Raw genomic sequence first — 19,804 nt, forward strand, 5'->3', positions numbered from 1 at the left:
AATCTGATGGCTTCAAGTTGAGATAGGCTCTGCTTCACTGCTTGCCATTCACTTCCAACAACGGATGGCAATGGATCATCCCATGCGACGTCGAAGAGCCAAAGTTGCTGGTAGAGAATTTTAATTTTAACCGTTACTGGCGCCAACCAACCGAACGGGTTCTTGCTGAGTCTGAAATCATCTGACGCTTAGTATTGACATTAAATGGGGAGAAGTTGACCTTGAATCCATATTTGTCTTCGGATGGATACCAGTTGATTCCCAGTGCCTTCACAGTCTCGCTATCATTCAACATTTTCACCGGAACCGGGGTAGCTTTATCATTGTCGTTATTTGGCAGAAGATTTCTGTTGTTCGAAGACCATTTACGGAGTTCGAAACCAGCCGAGGAAAGAATTTCGACCACTTGGTTTTTCAGCTGGATTGCCTTTTCTTCGTCTTCTGCACCGGATAAAAAATCGTCGACGTGAAAGTTGCGCTTGATAGCCTCTACTGCTTGAGGATACATTGATTCAAAAGACTTCGTTGCTTCTCTCATGGACTCGATTGCCAGGTATGGCGCCGTCTTCGTACCGTATGTTACAGTACACAGCCGGTAGTGTCTGATTGGCTGATCCGGTTCCTCGCGGAAAACGATGCGTTGGAAGTCACGGTCCATTGGATGTACCAAAACTTGGCGATACATTTTGGTGACATCTGCAAAAAAGGCTACTCGGTGAGAACGGAACCGCAAAGATACTTCAAAAAGGTCAGAGTTGTTGTTTGGTCCCGCCAATAGTCTATCGTTCAGCGAGACTCCCGATGATGATGCACAGGAGGCGTCGAAAACGACACGTAATTTTGTTGTCAAACTGTCATTTTTGATAACGGCGTGGTGCGGCAGATAAAAACACTCGCTGCTGGGTCGTTCCACTTGATTGGATGGAACCTCTTCCATGTGGCCGAGTTCCATGTATTCGTGCATGAACGATGTATACTGACGTTGAACTCCGGATCGAGTGTAAATCGTCTCTCGATGGATTTCAGTCTTTTTACGGCTACGGCAAGAGAATCGCCGAGCGCCGGCTTCGAATCATCAAACGGAAGTCTGACGATAAAGCGCCCTGTTTCATCGCGTTGCAAGGTCGAATTGAAGTGTTCAATGACCTGCTGCTCAGGAAGAGTAAGCGATGGTGGCTTGAAAATCTCCTCCTGCTCCCAGAACTGCTGCAAGGTCCGGTTTAGATCCGTTTCAACATGCAGGTTCACAATGGTGTGGTTACTTTGTGTGGTTCCTGATGCATCGTACTGTCCAGCGACAATCCATCCGAACACTGTACGTTGGGCCACTGTATGGCCACTTTCGTTCTTCACTTGTCCTCCCTCTAGGAGAGCTAGAAAAACGTCAGCCCCTAGTATGATATCTATTGCACTTGGTCGATTGAATTGCGGGTCCACCAATTCTCCATTGTTGCTTCATATTGGAACAGTTGAACCGCTGAGATGGGATTGTGATGGTCAATTTCCCAAGAATGTAAGCTTCGGTGGTCGAGACTACGTTGCTATGCGCAAAAAAAAAACAAACCACGCGCTGTTCCCATTTCCTGATGGTCACGACCGTTCAGGACGAGTTTCCCATTCCGGCGAGACAACTTCAGCTTCCGAACAAAGGCTTCGGTTACCAATGATGTCTGCGAACCAGAATCAATCAGGACTCTTGCTGAGTCGAAACAACCATCCGCCTTCTTCACATGTACTATTGCGGTAGGTAGCACTGAAAAACATTGCTTCTTCTCTTTAGCCACTTCAACTGCCAAGGTCACAACGGTATCTTCATCCCTTGCGGGAACTTCTGTTGTCGTAACGTTAACTTCCACATTCTTCACTTCTTGTTCTTCGATCTTCTTCACTACGGGGCACAACATTGTGTGATGCCGCTGTTTGCAGTCCGCGTTATGGCAAACCGACTTCGACGAACACGATTTTACTGAGTGTGATGGACGTAAACAATTGAAGCATAGTTTGGCCTTTTGCACTAAATCACGTCGGTCTTTTACACTCATATTTTTGAACTGTTCGCACTGATATATTCTATGCTCACTGGAGCACTTCGCGCACTTTTTCTCCACAACAGTATGCAGCGCCTTAAACTTTGTTGGAGCCGGTTTGGTTGTCTCTTTCTTTGGGTCGCTTGCTGTTTTGGTTGCAAATGCAGAACACGTTTCCAGCACCTCGCTGCGCTTTTAAGGAACTCCAGCAAATCATTGAAGGTGGGATCATCGGTGTCGACGACTTCATGTGACCAACTCGTTCGTGTCTCCTTGTCCAGTTTCTCTAAAATGAGGTGGATTAACCACGGATCCCGCCCTGTGAACTCGGGACCCAATGCGTCCATTTGCTGAATGATTTCATCGGATGTGGTAACTAGCCTGCTCAGTGACTGCGAATTTGCTTGAGTTATTGGCGATTGGGACAGGAACTCATGCACCAACGAAAACACCGTGTATCGCTTTTTGTCGAAGTGGTTGGCAAGAGTACTCCATGCATTTTGGTAGTTAGCACCAGAGATAGTGTATTTGCTGACTAATCTCTTTAGCGTCTCCTTCGAGGTATGAAAAGAGGTACTGCATTTTTAATGCATCGGATATGTCTCCTCGATTGTGGATCGTAGAAATATAGATATCCTTGAACGTCATCCAATATCTCCGATCACCACCAAATGGTTGAATATTAGCAGGCAATCGAACATTGATCTGGGGTAAGCCATTTGAAACCTGACCTCCCCGCTGGGAATAGCGCCACTCGATAATTGTGACAAATGCTGCACAGCTTTTGTCGTTGAAGCTTGGTCGATCAAAAGTGTCCGCTGCGTCTCGTTTAGCAAATGCAATGCCTCCTTCCAATTCGCCGTCTGCGCATTGGTTTGCTGACTAGCTGACGACTCGATATCATCAATGTCAAGATAACCTTCGAAAATATCCTTTGCTCGATAAAACATCCCGAAGAATTCTTCTCGCACGTCGTGGACAGATGCAATAACTTCTGGATTTTCCTGTGTTTCCTCGATGATCCCTTGTGTCTCGGAAGCTGACCGCAAGCTCCTTCAGCTGGTTCAGTCGGTCCCTAACCTCACTTCGGGAAGGGTTCCGCTCCTTGACAGCGTCTGCGACTGAAAGCTCTCCTCTCATCTGAATTAGTAGGGCGTTCCGCCGGGTCAGTAGTTTCTGTAGGTCCGACATTATTCGGATCGAAGGTCCAAATGTTTCGGTACGGAGTGGACTGTAGGGTTTGGGAACGCAAGCAACGCTCGCTAGTACGGAGCGTCCTTTTTGGAATAAAAAATCACGCGCACTTTCGGAAAAGTAAACTAACTTGTTTTATTCGCGACGACTGTACTTAAACTAAAAAATTACTGGCTGTTTCCTCGGGAGTCTTCTTATTCTTATTTTTTCTCCCGTAGGGAAGCATACATGAAAAATACACTGCGGTAAAATAGATGGCATCCATACGAGGGGCGCGACGATACCGGAACATGTACGTTATGTGGAAGATATTGATTTGGAAAATGTATTGGAGGTAACCACTACCACTAGCCGCCAGACATTCTAAATACTCACGCTCCTCTAATGTGGACGTGTACAATACACATGTGGAAGTATTGGCTTGATAAATGGATTGCGAGTGATTTGACTATGCGTCCAATTTGGGAATCTCGAGCTCGTTCAGTAGCCGCTAGGTTGCGAAGGCCGACGGAGGTCCTTCGTAGCTTAGTTGGTTAAAGCACCAGTCTAGCGTACTGTAGGGTCATGGGTTCGAGTCCCATCGAAGGGAAAGTGGTTACCTCCAATACATTTTCCAAATCAATATCTTCCACATAACGTACATATTCACATATGAGTTTTCATAACATTGTAAAAAAAACATGATTGTAAAAATTGATTTTGCATATTTTTTGTCGTCTTTTGCACTTGTAACCCCATTATGGCCAATCCCATAAGAAAACAAGAGAATTAACCAAAGTTAAAAATATTGCCACAACTGGTAGGGTAACGGTACCAGTAGTGGAGGTATTAGTAGATCCACATAAGAAAATATTTTTTAAAAATCAATTATTACGGGAAATTTACAGCTTCAATATCATATCCAATAGATAAACTAATAAATTTGCTAATAAAAATGAGATTGATGTTGATAAACATCAACAACTACCAAATATTGCTTGCACCACTAATGTGTACCCTGTTCCTTTAGGGGCGGTAAAAAAATACTGTTTGTTCCCATAGTGGTGTTATCTATCGATTTCTTATGAGAGTCGCCACTATTGGTACAGTTGTCACTATAGGTGTCCACAGGAGTCAATTTTATTAAGGAAAATCAAAGCAAAATCTAAGAATAAGTTACATTTAACAGGACATTTAAAGTACGACGCATCAACTGAAACCATCGTAAAGTGTATAATTGGTCGGGGTTTAGCCAAATCACACCAAGCGCCAATGAAAAATTTCCAATTTTTTGCCAAAGTTTTCGTGTCACAGATTTACTAAATCACAAATCGCTTCGGACATCGTTCAACGCCATAACTGAGGATATCCTACAACAAATGTACGCAGGAATTGACATGAAATACTTTCCGTTTTCCTTTTGTAAACGAAATATCACAAGTCAGTCAAAAAGCCGCTTGGTGTGGTTTGGCTGAACCTCGACCAATTAGGATAAATCTCATTAAAACCCCACTACCTCCACTATTGGTGCTACCTGGTGGCGGTGCTATTTTTATTTCGCACCTTTTTCCACGAATTTTTCAGCTTAAATGTCTTCTTCTTCTTAACGGCACTATGTACCGGCACTAGGACATTGCCGCATCACAGCTTAGTGTTCATTAAGCACTACCACAGTTGTTAACTACGAAAGAAAGATACAAGTCGAGTCAAATACGAGACACTGAAGACGACGTTACTGTTGAGGTAGAAATACGTATCTGTCAAAGGTACAATAAAGGTGTGGAATTCAATGGAATTGTACAAACTCGTCTTATGACAAGTGATGATATGTTTGTTACATCAAAAAATAATAATCATGGGGGTCGTGTACAAGACACAACCACTCGACATAAACTACGTAGAACCAAATCTATCAACATTAGCATTAGCATTGAAGCAATTCGCACAAATTCGTAGGTGGTACAAGCCTGGACTAATGTATGAGAGTAGAATAACTTTCATCCGTTACCACATACATTGATTTGGGACTAACCATTATCTCTTAGACACTCTTCAATAATCGAGATCTGTCCTGGCCACGTCTTTGCGAATGCTGAGGAAGGGGAAGGATGGTTAGTTGGACACCTACTTAAGAAAGATGTAGAGAACTCTACGACTTCTCATAGGGGCCACGGTAGATTTTTGAATTGTTAGTGTGGGGGAGGTTATAGCAGTAGGAATCGTTTTGCTAGAACGTGAAACACAGAAAGAAATTTATTAGAAATACAAAGAAGGAAAAAGACAAGCCTGGAATTGAACCCATGACCACCTACTTATAAGGCAGAAGCGGTAGCCACTAGACCACCGAGCTCGTCCAAACTACGTAGAACCAAATCTTTACACACAACAACGAATTTGTGTCTTTCTGCACTTATAGACTCGGAAACTACTGAACCGATCGGCATGAACAATTGTCTTCTTCTTCTTCTTATTGGCATTACATCCCCACACTGGGACAGAGCCGCCTCGCAACTTAGTGTTCATTAAGCACTTCCACAGTTATTAAATGCGAGGTTTCTAAGCCAGGTTACCATTTTTGCATTCGTATATCATGAGACTAGCACGATGATACTTTTATGGCCAGGGAATTCGAGACAATTTCCAATCCGAAAATTGCCTAGACCGGCTCCGGGAATCGAACCCAGCCACCCTCAGCATGGTCTTGCTTTGTAGCCGCGCGTCTTATCGCACGGCTAAGGAGGGCCCCAATGAACAATTGTATGTGGGGTAAATGATCCAATAGTGGAGGAACTAGACACGTTCCAACACTATTCATTTTCCCAGAATTATTCCAATACTCATTTCGCTAATCTTGGATATATATTCGATAGTTTTCCCCATCTTGTTTAATGGAAAAATGTTCCATCGCATGCATTTCATGTAGGTATTCCGTCCTAAAACGACAACTCCGTTTATTGGTACATTGCTCCAACAGTTGCGGTATTTTTTAATTCGTGTTCCTATAGTTGCGAATCCAATTGTTTTCCTACCGTACTCGCAACTATAGGAACACTACCACAACTATTGGAGCAAAGGCGAAAATGTAGTAAGGTATTTTGAAGATATTTACCAGTTTATCAAGATAATAAATGCTGTTTTCACTTGGTTTGTATTTTGACATCTCAATTTATTTTTGGACTGCTGCGTTTGATTCTTAGATTTTCCGCATACTGTACTTCCGCAAATATAGAAACACACACGACTATCGGATCATTTGCCCTAGAGGTTTTTCAGAACGGGGAAGGTTCTCATGATTGTTTTAGACCCCTCCCATTTCTGGAAAGGGGGTCACCCATTCAAATGAAGTACTAATTTCTGCTTATGCTAACTTACAACGAGTGGGATGCACAAAGAGACCTTTACCAAAATTTAGGTTTATCATTTTCAAAGAGCACGCATTGACCCCAAATAAGGCATATCCAGAATAAATTTGTTCGGGATTTCCAAAAGGAATTCGCCCGGAACTTCAGAGGAATTCGACCGCAATTTGGTAATAAGTTCACCTGGATTTCTAAAAGCAATTCGGCCGAATTTGAAGAAGGAATTCGCCCGGAAGTCCAGATGAAATCCTCTCAAAATTTTAGAAGAAATTAGCTAGTAATTTCAAAAACAGCTCACCCGGAATTCCAGAAGGGATTCGCGCGGTGTTGAAGGAGTGATTTACAAATTTCTTCTGCAGCTCGATGTTCTTCGCTTTTACTTCCATCTCCACTAACATTCGAAGTCCTAAAACATATGTTCGGTAAACGATTCAATTTATGTGAAGAAGTTGCGTCCCTTCATGCAATGGGTGTGCGCGTCCGATCGTATTTTCTCCAGCACGCAAAACGATCATGCGATCATCGACCGTCGTGTGTCTTCTTCTTATTTTTACTTGGATTCGTCTATTACTTCTAGTCTTTACTAAGAATATTGGTTTGGTGTGTTGGTGTACTCAAATTTGCTAAAATCGCCAAAATATTCGTTTTTTATGATTTTTGAAATGTTGGACCACAACAACTATATATTTTTATATTTTTTTAATGAAAATTTAAACATTTTTTGATAACATATCAAAAAATTAGAAATGTTCATCAAGCCGTTTTTGTGTTACATTTTTTTGAAAATTTCAAGTTTTCTGAACATGCACACATGGATTGAGCATAATTTTCCATCACTTCAAAATAACTGCGGGAATCATTCTGTTGAAGTTATCAAACTTATTCCTAATAAATTCATGATAACCATGTTTACAAATCTAGTTTTATTTGTGAAGTAATGTACCTATCAAAAGTAGGGGAGGCTTGTCCAATTCTGACCCCATTAAATGTAAGAACTATAAATCACCCTCACATTGTTTAAAAGCAGAGACCAACATTGCTAGGGTTCACTCAACCATGGTTTACGCTTTAACTGGAACCACAATGGTCCGTTAGCGTCCTAATTCAGCATGAGTGCTCATAAGGGTTGCAGAGGCACTCATGCCGAATTTGAGTGGTAGCGTAAACCACGAGTGAGTAAACTTAACTATTTTGAATTATTCCACAAAAGGGTCATTTTGAGTGAACCGAACTGAAATTAGAATATATTATTTTTAGAGTGTAGAATTTTTTTTATATTTAGTGAAGTCAAAAAATCAATTTTGAAGTCTACATTGAAATTCTTGTAATGAATGCTTTCCATTGGTATTATTAAAAATTTGGCAACCAGCGCTGTCTGAGAGAATCTTGGCTCTGCTATATTGAGGAATGGTAGCTCAAATCTCAAAGCTTTAGACTACAAGCAATGGTTTTCTCTGATTACCTTCAATTAAAACTCAGCATTTAATTTGATTATTTTTATTTTTCATAATTCATCAAAAAAAATATTACATAGCAACATTTAACACACTTTTCTTCATCTGAAAATGAAAACCGTTTCACGATAATGTAATTTTCATTTTGTGGCTTAAAGTAATGAAACGATTGTGTCTCAGAGATTTGTTTTACACGAGTATAACGGTTCTTTATTTTCTTTTCCATTGCATTGTGATCTTTTTCCGAGAAAAACTCGTAATACATTTTAGAATCTACTTTAAAAACAGCCCAAGAGTAAAGTTCGTATGCAGTTGTAATATGATGGCCTTGTAAACTTGCTTTTGAAGCGTTTCGCTTTAGAACACCTCCTAAAGCGTCACAAGGCCCTTTTCCATGGCAAGTGGCAAAAAAGTTCCACTCTGCTTTAAAACCGAAGTCTTTGTACATGTGGCACAAATAGAAGGCAGTCATCTTATTTTTGTATTGACTGCCTGATCCATCAGAAAAAAAATGGATATTTTTCAGGTAAGGTAGCTTTTTTTAATGAAATTCACACAATTTGTTATGAACAGCCGAACGGCAACATGGTTATGTTTAGTAAATTCTGCGATTGCTATGAAGCTTGCAAACTTTAAATTTTGTGTTTCATCCTTATAATATATGGCAAAAGGATGGATTGTGCATTGAGCGTTTGCCCAATGAAAACCTTGTATAGCGTCCTGAATAACAAAAAAATAATTTTCAGTCAGCAATTATAATGCAATCAGTTGCTTCCAAATTAATTTTAAGTTGTTTTAAGTAGTTTCCTTGTTGCTCTGCATTAAAATTATGCGGAGATAATTCGCTTATTTTTTCTGAAAATGTTTCCACATACTCTTTTGCATCCATTCGCATTGAATTTAAATGACAACGATCTGTTTGCTTCCATTGTTTAAATTCTAAGGAATCGACATTTTCAAGAAAATTCATCAGGTCATTCTCCAGTGTCTGCGTACCCGGGCAATGATCACAGGTTTTCAACCAACATTGTAGGATTTTCACAAAGTATTTTAAAAAACAAGTCATGATACGTTTTTAAATGGTTATGAATAAGTTTCTTGTCCTTAAGGGTTTTAAACATTAATTTAACATTCTGATGATAAATGCATACGCAGACAGTATGCGTTCCACTTAAACCAGCTAGAATACATTTTTTTGGGCGGCTGCTGGAAAACAATGAAAATCCAATTTCAAAAGTAAAATATTGCTCTTTGAAAATTGAATAAATTTCACGAAGGTTACATAAAAGTAACCTGCGCTGTACATGCACTTTTTATTATTCTCCTTTCTTATTATTCTCCTTTCCGCTGCATAATCATACAGTTTAGGAGTAAGTTTCCTGTAACAATTACTCCAAACATGACAATTTGAGCATTCGTGCTTCATTGTATTAAACGTTTCTTCAGTAAGGCAACTGGACAATTTCACTGATTTTCTTGACTGACATATACTTTATCTTATAGACCACTTTAAATAGTCCCTTTGGATATCATTTAGGTAGAGTGAACAAGGAAAAGGAGACAGATGAATCATAATCAAAAAAGAAAATACAATGAATTACCTGCATCAAAAATATTGAAAACATATAAACAAAGCAGGTAACCTATTGTATGAATCGCTGAAAACCAACTTTTTTGAAAAATGACATATTGCTTTGCCGATTTTGGAGAATGAAGTCATCAATAACAACACCAGACTATTCCGATAGAATTATTTTCAACTATTGCGATTCGTAAATTCTTCTAATAAACGAGACCAAACAAACACTCTTGAATAACATTTTCATACTTTTGATTTAATGATGATTAACTTTTGATTTGATTGATGAGCTATTTGAAATAGTGGAGAATAACGTTCATTCCATGGGTGTATGGGCAGAAAACTTGAAATTTTCAAAAAAAATGTAACTCAAAAACGGCTCGATGAATATTTCAAATTTTTTGATATGTTGTGTAAAAATATTTGAATTTTCATAAAAAAATATAAAAATATATAGTCGTTGTGGTCCAACATTTAAAAAATCTTAAAAAACGAATATTTTGACCATTTTAGCAAATTTGAGTACACCAATACACCAAACCTGGTGCTGGCCGGGATACGAGCAACCTTAGGGAAGATCGGGTAACCAACCCCGGTGGGAACTATGGTCGTATGCTGACAGGGAAGGGGGGGTTTGCTCCTCTCCGGAGGTGCAAATCTTATTGAGCGTCTGTTCTCCATGTCTGGATCGGCTCACAACAGCGTCTGTTCTCCATGTTAGGGGCGGCTGATCATCGTCCGAGTGCCAGCGAGGGACTCTAAGTGAAACTGTGCACCATGGTCCACCGGAAATAAGGAGGAATGGTCCTCCGGAAATTTGGGGGTTTTGGTGTCAGGCCCTGCAAGCCAGCCTTTAAAAATCATAAGCAACGAACAATCAACAAGAGAGTACGGACCGGAACCATCGGCGAAGACCACTGCGACGAAAAGGGACTAGCGATTGGAAACTCGGTTCGTGGAACTGCAAATCTCTCAACTTCATCAGGAGCACACGCATACTCGCCGATGTGCTCAAGGACCGTGGATTCGGCATCGTAGCGCTGCAGGAGGTTTGTTGGAAGGGATCAATGCTGCGAACGTTTAGAGGTAATCATACCATTTACCAGAGCTGCGGCAAGAGCTGGGAACAGCTTTCATAGTGATGGGCGACATGCAAAGGCGCGTGATCGGGTGGTGGCCGATCAATGAAAGAATGTGCAGGTTGAGGATCAAAGGCCGGTTCTTCAACTTCAGCATAATCAACGTCCATAGCCCACACTCCGGAAGCACTGATGATGATAAGGACGCATTCTACGCGCAGCTGGAACGTGAGTACGACAGCTGCCCAAGCCACGACGTCAAAATCATCATAGGAGATTTGAACGCTCAGGTTGGCCAAGAGGAGGAGTTTAGACCGACTATTGGAAAGTTCAGCGCTCACCGGCTGACGAACGAAAACGGCCTACGACTAATTGATTTCGCCGCCTCCAAGAATATGGCCATTCGTAGCACCTACTTCCAACACAGCCTCCCGTATCGGTACACCTGGAGATCACCACTGCAGACAGAATCACAAATCGACCACGTTCTGACGGACGGCATTTCTCCGACATTATCGACGTCAGGACATATCGTGGCGCTAACATCGACTCTGACCACTATCTGGTGATGGTTAAACTGCGCCCAAAACTATCCGTCATCAACAATGTTCGGTACCGACGACCGCCGCGGTACGACCTAGAGCGACTGAAGCAACCTGATGTCGCCACTGCATACGCGCAGCATCTCGAGGCAGCGTTGCCGGAAGAGGGTGAGCTCGATGGGGCCCCTCTTGAGGACTGCTGGAGTACAGTTAAAGCAGCCATTAACGACGCAGCGGAGAACAACGTCAGGTATATGGGTCGAAGTCGACGGAACGATTGGTTCGACGAAGAGTGCAGACAGATTCTGGAGGAGAAGGACGCAGCGCGGGCGGTCGCGCTGCAGCAAGGTACCCGGCAGAACGTGGAACGTTATAGACGGAAGCGGAGACAACAGACCCGCCTTTTTCAGGAGAAGAAACGCCGCCTGGAAGAAGCGGAGTGCGAGGAGATGGAACAGCTGTGCCGTTCTCAAGATACACGCAAGTTCTATCAGAAGCTCAACGCATCCCGCAAAGGCTTCGTGCCGCGAGCCGAAATGTGCCGGGATAAGGATGGGAGCATCTTGACGGACGAACGTGTGGTGATCGAAAGGTGGAAGCAGCACTACGAGGAACATCTGAATGGCGCTGAGAGTACAGGCAGTGAAAGTCAAGGCAGCGGAGGAGATGACAACGTCAGTTCAGCGGACGATGGAAGCCAACCAGCCCCACCTTGAGGGAAGTTAAGGATGCCATTCAACAGCTAAAGACCAATAAAGCAGCTGGTAAGGATGGTATCGGAGCTGAGCTCATCAAGATGGGCCGGAAAAGCTGGCCACTTGCCTGCACAAACTGATAGTCAGAATCTGGGAAACCGAACAGCTACCGGAGGAGTGGAAGGAAGGGGTTATATGCCCCATCTACAAGAAAGGCGACAAACTGGAGTGTGAGAACTTTCGAGCGATCACCATCCTTAATGCCGCCTACAAAGTGATATCCCAGATCATCTTCCGTCGTCTGTCACCATTAGTGAACGAGTTCGTGGGAAGTTATCAAGCCGGCTTCGTTGACGGCCGCTCGACAACGGACCAGATCTTTACTGTACGGCAAATCCTTCCAAAATGCCGTGAATACCTAGGTCCCAACGCACCATCTGTTCATTGATTTCAAGGCGGCATACGACAGTATAGACTGCGTAGAGTTATGGAAAATTATGGGCGAGAACAGCTTCCTGGGAAGCTTACCAGACTGATCAAAGCAACGGTGGATGGTGTGCAAAACTGTGTGAAGATTTCGGGCGAACACTCCAGTTCGTTCGAATCGCGCCGGAGACTTAGACAAGGTGATGGGCTTTCGTGCCTATTGTTCAACATTGCGCTAGAAGGTGTCATGCGGAGAGCCGGGTGTAACAGCCGGGTACGATTTTCAACAGATCCAGCCAATTTATTTGCTTCGCGGATGACATGGACATTGTCGGCCGAACATTTGCAAAGGTGGCAGAACTGTACACCCGCCTGAAACGTGAAGCAACAAAAGTTGGACTGGTGGTGAATGCGTCAAAGACAAAGTACATGCTTGTGGGCGGAACCGAGCGCGACAGGGCCCGCCTGGGAAGCAGTGTTACGATAGACGGGGATACCTTCGAGGTGGTCGAGGAATTCGTCTACCTCGGATCCTTGCTAACGGCTGACAACAACGTTAGTCGTGAAATACGAAGGCGCATCATCTGTGGAAGTCGGGCCTACTACGGGCTCCAGAAGAAACTGCGGTCGAAAAAGATTCGCCACCGCACCAAATGTGTCATGTACAAGACGTTAATAAGACCGGTAGTCCTCTACGGACGCCATGAAACATGGACAATGCTCGAGGAGGACTTGCAAGCACTCGGAGTATGCGAGAGACGGGTGCTTAGGACCATCTTTGGCGGTGTGCAAAGAAGACGGTGTGTGGCGGCGAAGAATGAACCATGAGCTCGCCCAACTCTACTGCGAACCCAGTATCCAGAAGGTAGCTAAAGCCGGAAGGGTACGATGGGCAGGACATGTTGCAAGAATGCCGGACAGCAACCCTGCAAAGATGGTGTTCGCTTCCGATCCGGCAGGTACGAGACGGCGTGGAGCGCAGCGAGCGAGATGGGCAGACCAGGTGCAGAACGACTTGGCGAGTGTGGGGCGTATCCGAGGATGGAGAGATGCGGCCTCGAACCGTGCATTGTGGCGTCAAATTGTTGATTCAGTGTTATCTGTTTAGATGTTAACTAAATAAATGAAATACACCAAACCAAAAATTTTAGTAAGAACTAGAGGTAATAAGCTTTCTTTCCATGAAACAATATTGCAAATCGATCCAGTGGTTCCAAAGTTATGAATTTTTTAAAATAAAAAATTTCGAGAAATAGCGATTTTTCTGGTAACCCTATATCGAACATGGTCACCCTAATAAAAAAATAAAAAAATACGGGTCTAATTATTTTCGATGAAGAACACACCAAGCGATTTTGAGCAAAATTGGACAACTTTTTTTTTCAACTCTATTCTTTTCCCGTGGAATCGCTGCATATATATTTTATATTTTGTTTCGTTAGGAAAAAGTGTGCATACACTTAACTATTAGCTACTACCAAGTCAACAGGGCTCCACACAAAGCCAATAGCAACCCATGCTGTCCATTAAACAAAATAAAAAATAAGCTTTTTTTGTTAAATAGGGTGGGTGTATCAATTGTCGCCATACATAAGAACAACTTTTTTTTTTTTAATAAGTAAAAGGCATGTGGGTGGACTTTATATATCAAGCGAAAGGTTTCACTTCCTGCTCCTTAGAAAAGCTGTGAAAACCACAATAAAATTTGTTATTATCCTCAAAATTGGTTAATCCATAATAGGAACGCATGCATCGGTTGTGGCACTATTCTTAATTTTGATTCCTTATTTGGCAAATCTCATTGTTGAAATTTGCTAAAGAGAATCCACGTGTCTTAGAGGGACTCGAACCCTCATGAGGGTACACAGCCAAGATATTTAACAAGAAATGATTTTCGTACGGCCGAATTACCGAATTATATGCAATTAATCTAAAATAAGCGCCAGTTGGTCGCCTACGAAAAACACACCTTCATACCTTTGATATTTTTGAAAATTATAATTTGGCAGGCACGAGGATTGTAGCATTGAATGCTTTGATAGCACGTGCAATTTGTATTGCGGATACATCTATGACACCATTGGAAGATTATTATGACAGTTGTAATTTTGTTGGCATAATACAGCGCTTGATGACATTTTTTTATAACTTACTAGTTGACTAGCAGGTGGTGTTGCCTTATACAGTAAGCGAAAATGTGCGTTGTGAATTTCCCATGTCAAAATTTCATACGAATCTTAAATTTAGTTGTTGAGCTTGATTGACTGCCCGTAGTTGCTACTCCATTATGACCAGATCAGCTGTTCTTGCACAGAGAACCAACAGATGATGTTTGCTTGGGACTAGCACTCATCTTCAATGTACAAGTACTAGTGATCTGCCAAGGAAATGATTATGCAATCACTCGCCCACTGCAAGGCGAATAAACCTCTGCACTTGCCACGAGTTCATGCGGAATTTGTTTGGTTAGATTCGAGGGGCAGAGGTTCGTCTGTGTTAACGAGCTGCTAATGTGACAGATAGGAGAAAACACTTTCTTATTGGATGTGGGAAACGAGATTTTTTGTTCATTTCCAATTCTAGCTGTTTCTACTAGAATAGTCAAGTTGAAGGTATAGTATGGAAAAGGGAATCGGTATGGAAGTCCATATTTCTAGTTCTAGCGACTGCTAGAACATGAGAAATATAGAGAAAGATACAGAGTAGGAGAATGGAGCTGACCTGGGATTGAACCCACGACCTCCTGCGTATGAGGCAGAAGCAGTAGGCATATGACTACCAAGCTCATTCTGTACTCGCCGGCGATGCACGAGAAAGGCATAAACACCGCAAGGTGGATGAATCAGGGTTGTAATTGTATTTGTTTTGAGTGCTTTTCTGGCCGTTTGCTGTGAGTTCAAAAAATAATGTTGATTTTATTTTCCAAATTTCGGTGTAAATTCATCCGAAGATAATATCAGTCAGTAGCAAACTTAGTCAAAATTGGATACCTAACTCACAATAAGTAATTGTGATAATAGGGAATTATATTCTATTCATTTCTTGAACATTGTTAAACTGATCAATGTTCCCCCGGTACGATACGTACTTTTCTTTATTCAATTCCATTTTCCATAACAAGTGTACGTGCCAAATTTCATTTCTACAACCCATATGCATTCCACGAGGCCCATTCTATGAAATGCGAACTTTATTCTCAAAGGAAAAAGCACAAATTTAGCTTGGCAGAGCAGAGAAACCAAAATTCAATGAAAATACGTACTTTTGTGAATTTAAAATCGTGAACACATGAACGTGCCAAATAAAATCCAACAACCTATATGCATTCTACATGGTCATTTCTATGAAATTTAAATTTAATTCTCAAAGTGAAATTCCGAAATTAAATTCTTCAAATTAGAGAATCAAATTTCCTATAAAAATGTGTAATTTTATGAATTAGGTACATTTATCTCATTACGTATATCTCAAAAACTGGACGTGTTACAGAAAATCTGAATATGTATCTGAATTCAGCGTAAAAAATCTATTAAGTACATTGGAAATGGTTGTAGGGAGCGAAAAAAATGCATAAAAGGGTATTAGTAGGGGGTTTACTCAGGTAACCTTCCAAGGTTGTGTCTTTCGGAAATTTAGATTTGAACTCGTTGTTGCATTGGAGGTCAATTACATCAGTAAACGGTGTTGAGGAACTGTGTTCTCAAAAGTTGACGAATAGAGAATTTCTTTCGGAAAGTTTCGACTTTACCAGCATATTTAACAGATCTGCGTAAATTGTTTTCTACCGGATTAGAGAAATGTATCAGTTTTCGACAATCAATTTTCCCAAATTGTTTCAATTTTGTTTCAATAGTTTGCATGTTATTACTCTGGTCTCTCTTCAAATGTCGAATAAGTTTGCATGTTGGATAATAAAAGTTTAACGTTTTGATCCCTGACTCCCAGCTTTTTGACTTTCAGAGAAATATCGCAAATTAACTTTTGTGGCTGATTAACAATTGATTAACAAATAAACAAATTGCTTTAATTTTCAATTCCCAAAACGACAGTGTTCTTTCCCGTCATTGCCAGAGCTCCATTAGTTGTTGGGCCTTAAATTTTCAAAAAAGAGTTCAAGCTTCTTCATACAGGTCTTAACAGCTTTCGGTAGTCGTTTCCTTCTTTGGGATCAAAGCTACATATGCCTTGTTTTTTACATAATTTCATCGATTGCGATCAGGTAGAATCAGAAGCAGGTGGTTTTTTTCACGTATCGTAGTTTTCAAATCTTCAACTCTTCATCGTGTTTTACGAGAAACTAATACTACTGAAGAAGGATTTTTCTTTAGAGCAGACGATATCACCAACATCCGATATGCATTCCCTAACAAATTCTTTGGCCTGGAAGGGTTTCATCCGTATTGCCAAAATCTCATTACCAGCAAAACTGGCCGTGCTGCATATTTATTGATAAAGAATAAAAGGAGCTTCTCGAGTCACATATAAAAGCTTCCGGGCCGGTTATTAGCTATTTCTTCTTACACGCCACGGGCTACAAAAAATTGAGCCAAAGGCCGTATCCGGCCGGCACATTAGAACGAAATTGTTACGAAATTGTCACGGAATGGGATGGCATTAATGTCATTTGCCACTAATTCGGCCGCCCATTTTAGATATAGAGCAATGACCAATTAGAAAAAATCCTCAGCATCCTTCAAGGGCTAAATGTTTATATAAGCAACACAATTGGAAATAACTTATGAAACAATGATATGGAAATGCTAATATCATCTTCCAAAGTTAGACGTACATGTTCATGATAGAATTAGAGGCAAAAGTATAGAATTGATAGTTCCGTTCGGATACGGCAGGCATGGGGAATGTTTTAATAGAAGTCGATTTTCGATATCGCACGATCTTCCTTCTGCCAAATTCCCGTATGAAGGGGGAGGGAAGAATATCAGTGTGGAAGCTTATATATCTCCACTGGCTAGTTGATATGCAAAGAATGTTTAGCCCAAATTGAGCATGAGCATGATTGACCGCGCACGGTTGTTACTCCGTTATTGCCAGGTCAGCTGTAATCACACAAAGAACCAACAGATGAAGTTTGGGACTAAGACTAACATCATCTTCAATGTGTAAGAACTGGTGACCCAAAAATAAGCAATACCAGCGCCGGCCGTGTCCGAATGCAGGTCAATTGAGGAATAGGTAGGAAATTGTTGACGTGATACTCGCTTTGATAGAAGCCGACGAGTCATCTGCACTTCCAAAATAAATTACTGGGATGTTGGATATATGCGGTAGGGAGTGTGGCAGGGTTCGTTTTGGTAAACGGTCTGTCCTATATAGCGTGTAGTTTGATTAAAAACAAAAACAATCGAACGAATGCTAATTATTTTAATTATCGATCGCACTACACAACGAACTACATGCGAACTAAATTTTCACTTTCTGATTAATTTATTCACCCGCACAAAGCAGAACAGAATCTCGGTGACCGGCCGATCATTTTGCTTTCCGCACAAAGCAAAACTAAATTTCGATGTCCGGCCGATGCTCTGCTTACTGGAGAGGACAATAATAGGACAAAACCGGCTGAAGCCGTCATTTCACCTATGTACAGTCCCAGCATACCGTAAAATAGGCGAAAGGTTACTTGGAAGGGGAGGAACTTAATATGGCCATCCTCAGGTCCAACCTTGAGACCTTCCATAGGCTAAGTTAAATTAAAATTTACAACTTTGGGAGATTTCATGGAAACCCCGAGCGTCTCGAGTTAAGGTTCATATACCGAACTTTCCTAGAGGGTAGCAACCCGGAGGCGGCTCGAACGTATGAGTTGAAAATCCCAAAAATGTCCCAAAAATGTTCTAAGAGAAAAAAATGATTTTTACCAAAACAATTTTTTTTTCAAAATAACATCAGATCTCGACGTTTCATGCATTTTTAAGTTTTAATTTACATGGATAAAAATTTCCTGAATCATGTCCGATCGAGCTCAAATTTTGCATGGGGCCATATTTTGGGGTAATGAAACTTGTGAGCAATGTCGTTGTTCTATTCAATTCGATGACAATTTTTTTCCCATACATTCCATTGGCACCCTAATGGACACTCCGAGAACTTTTACAACTTACTTGTTGCACTTGTTGTACTCTCCCAAATTGAATCCTTGTTCCGGACAATTGGTGCCTCCAACAGCAGACGGGGTGGTCATAGTGAATCCTACAGAGCTGGCCCAGCGATGAACAGCCATGACGGGAGATTGGGTTCGTATTCGTGTGCGACCTAGAGTGTTGCCAACGATTATTAGTAATAAATCATCGGCATAGACAAAGACGTACATGTTCGGTGGAAGTGAAAGAAACACACCGCTCCACTATGGGGAAAAGGGTGGCCTTTCAACGAAAAATGTATTAACTCCAATTGGTCTAATTTATATATCATATGAAAGATAAGAGATAAGATAATAGAATCATAGAATATTGAAGCGTTATGTTTATTCAGTCAAAAGATATGGGCTGACGAAGTGAAAAAAGCTAATAAAAATAAAATAATAAAATCATTTCTTACTTTGATTTGTTCGTCATGAAGTCAATTTTTCTCCAAATATAAAGTTAGTTTTTCGATAGTTTGGTTAGTTTTGGTAGTGAAGATTAATACCAAAAAGTTGTAGAAGAAAAACTTTCGTTATATTCATTCTTCGCTATAAAATGGTCTCGCAAACCTAATGTCCCCAAATGTCCCTTCATATGTAAATGGAGGAATGAAATACAACCCTAGTACCATCTTATGGTGAGTGATTTGCTTGCGCATATTTGCGCTTTTACGAGAACGCTGCAATCAATTTTTTCTTGAAATTTTTGGTTTTTATTCTCTATAGGGTAAGGGAGGAATTTTGGACCACTTTAGGAGATGGCCGTACAATTGGCCGTAATAAGTCAATAACATCATTTACATGTTTTAAATCTATGTACAAATAAGCCTACAGCTTTCAAAAGTTGACTTCAATTTTACAATGTCGTCTTGGTTTTGGTCTAATCTAGCCGGGATGGGTAAATGCATGAAAATATTCTTAATAATTGTTTCGTCCAACAAGAAAAACTATTTAATTTTTTAAAACATTTTAGAACAATTTGATTAGCTCAAAAAAATTAAATTTGCTGTTAAGGGAGTTAATTCTCGCTAAGTTTCTTTTAAAAATAGTGTACGAAGAAGACAAACCTTTATTATAAATAAGGTTGTACGTACAGGGGGAGAGAGGGGGTCAGTGATTTGTGACAGCTTGTGACAACAGAGGGAAGGGGGGTTGAAAATGCCGAAAAACGATGGACGTAATTTTTGACCGATCCCTAAGGGTTATAAATAGTCCTGACATCAGCATACGACTCTGGAAAGGCAATAAAAGCTGCGGCAGATGGGTCAAGCAAGCGTGGATGAACTTTTTGGCCAATGAAGAGAAAAAAGTCGCAACCACTGGGAATG

At 41.1% G+C, this 19,804-nt stretch overlaps 2 protein-coding genes across 5 annotated transcripts in view; one reads left to right on the forward strand and one right to left on the reverse strand.

The window, feature by feature from the left end:
• The window catches only part of LOC134227614 (uncharacterized), a 118,340-nt gene that overhangs the window by 8,411 nt on the left and 90,125 nt on the right, over positions 1-19,804 (forward strand). The window lies entirely within an intron of this gene.
• LOC134206317 (uncharacterized) lies at positions 134-18,575 on the reverse strand. Its single transcript, XM_062682018.1, has 4 exons — positions 18,457-18,575; positions 2,211-2,603; positions 1,036-1,453; positions 134-976 (listed from the first exon to the last, which is right to left on the reverse strand). Exons 1-4 carry the CDS (start codon positions 18,573-18,575, stop codon positions 134-136), a joined length of 1,773 nt encoding a protein of 590 aa, XP_062538002.1.

The sequence above is a fragment of the Armigeres subalbatus genome, chromosome 1, assembly GCF_024139115.2.
Source record: "Armigeres subalbatus isolate Guangzhou_Male chromosome 1, GZ_Asu_2, whole genome shotgun sequence".
Lineage (NCBI taxonomy): Eukaryota > Metazoa > Arthropoda > Insecta > Diptera > Culicidae > Armigeres > Armigeres subalbatus.

What these genes read in the sequence shown, in the direction of transcription:
- LOC134206317 (XM_062682018.1), bottom strand. Translation starts at nt 18,575, where the DNA reads ATGGCTGTTCATCGCTGGGCCAGCTCTGTAGGATTCACTATGACCACC. An exon ending in TTCCTTAAAAGCGCAGCGAG is followed by an intron (nt 1,454 to 2,210) that starts GTGCTGGAAACG and finishes TCCAATATGAAG; the next exon opens with CAACAATGGAGAATTGGTGG. An exon ending in GCGATTCTCTTGCCGTAGCC is followed by an intron (nt 977 to 1,035) that starts GTAAAAAGACTG and finishes GTTCAACGTCAG; the next exon opens with TATACATCGTTCATGCACGA.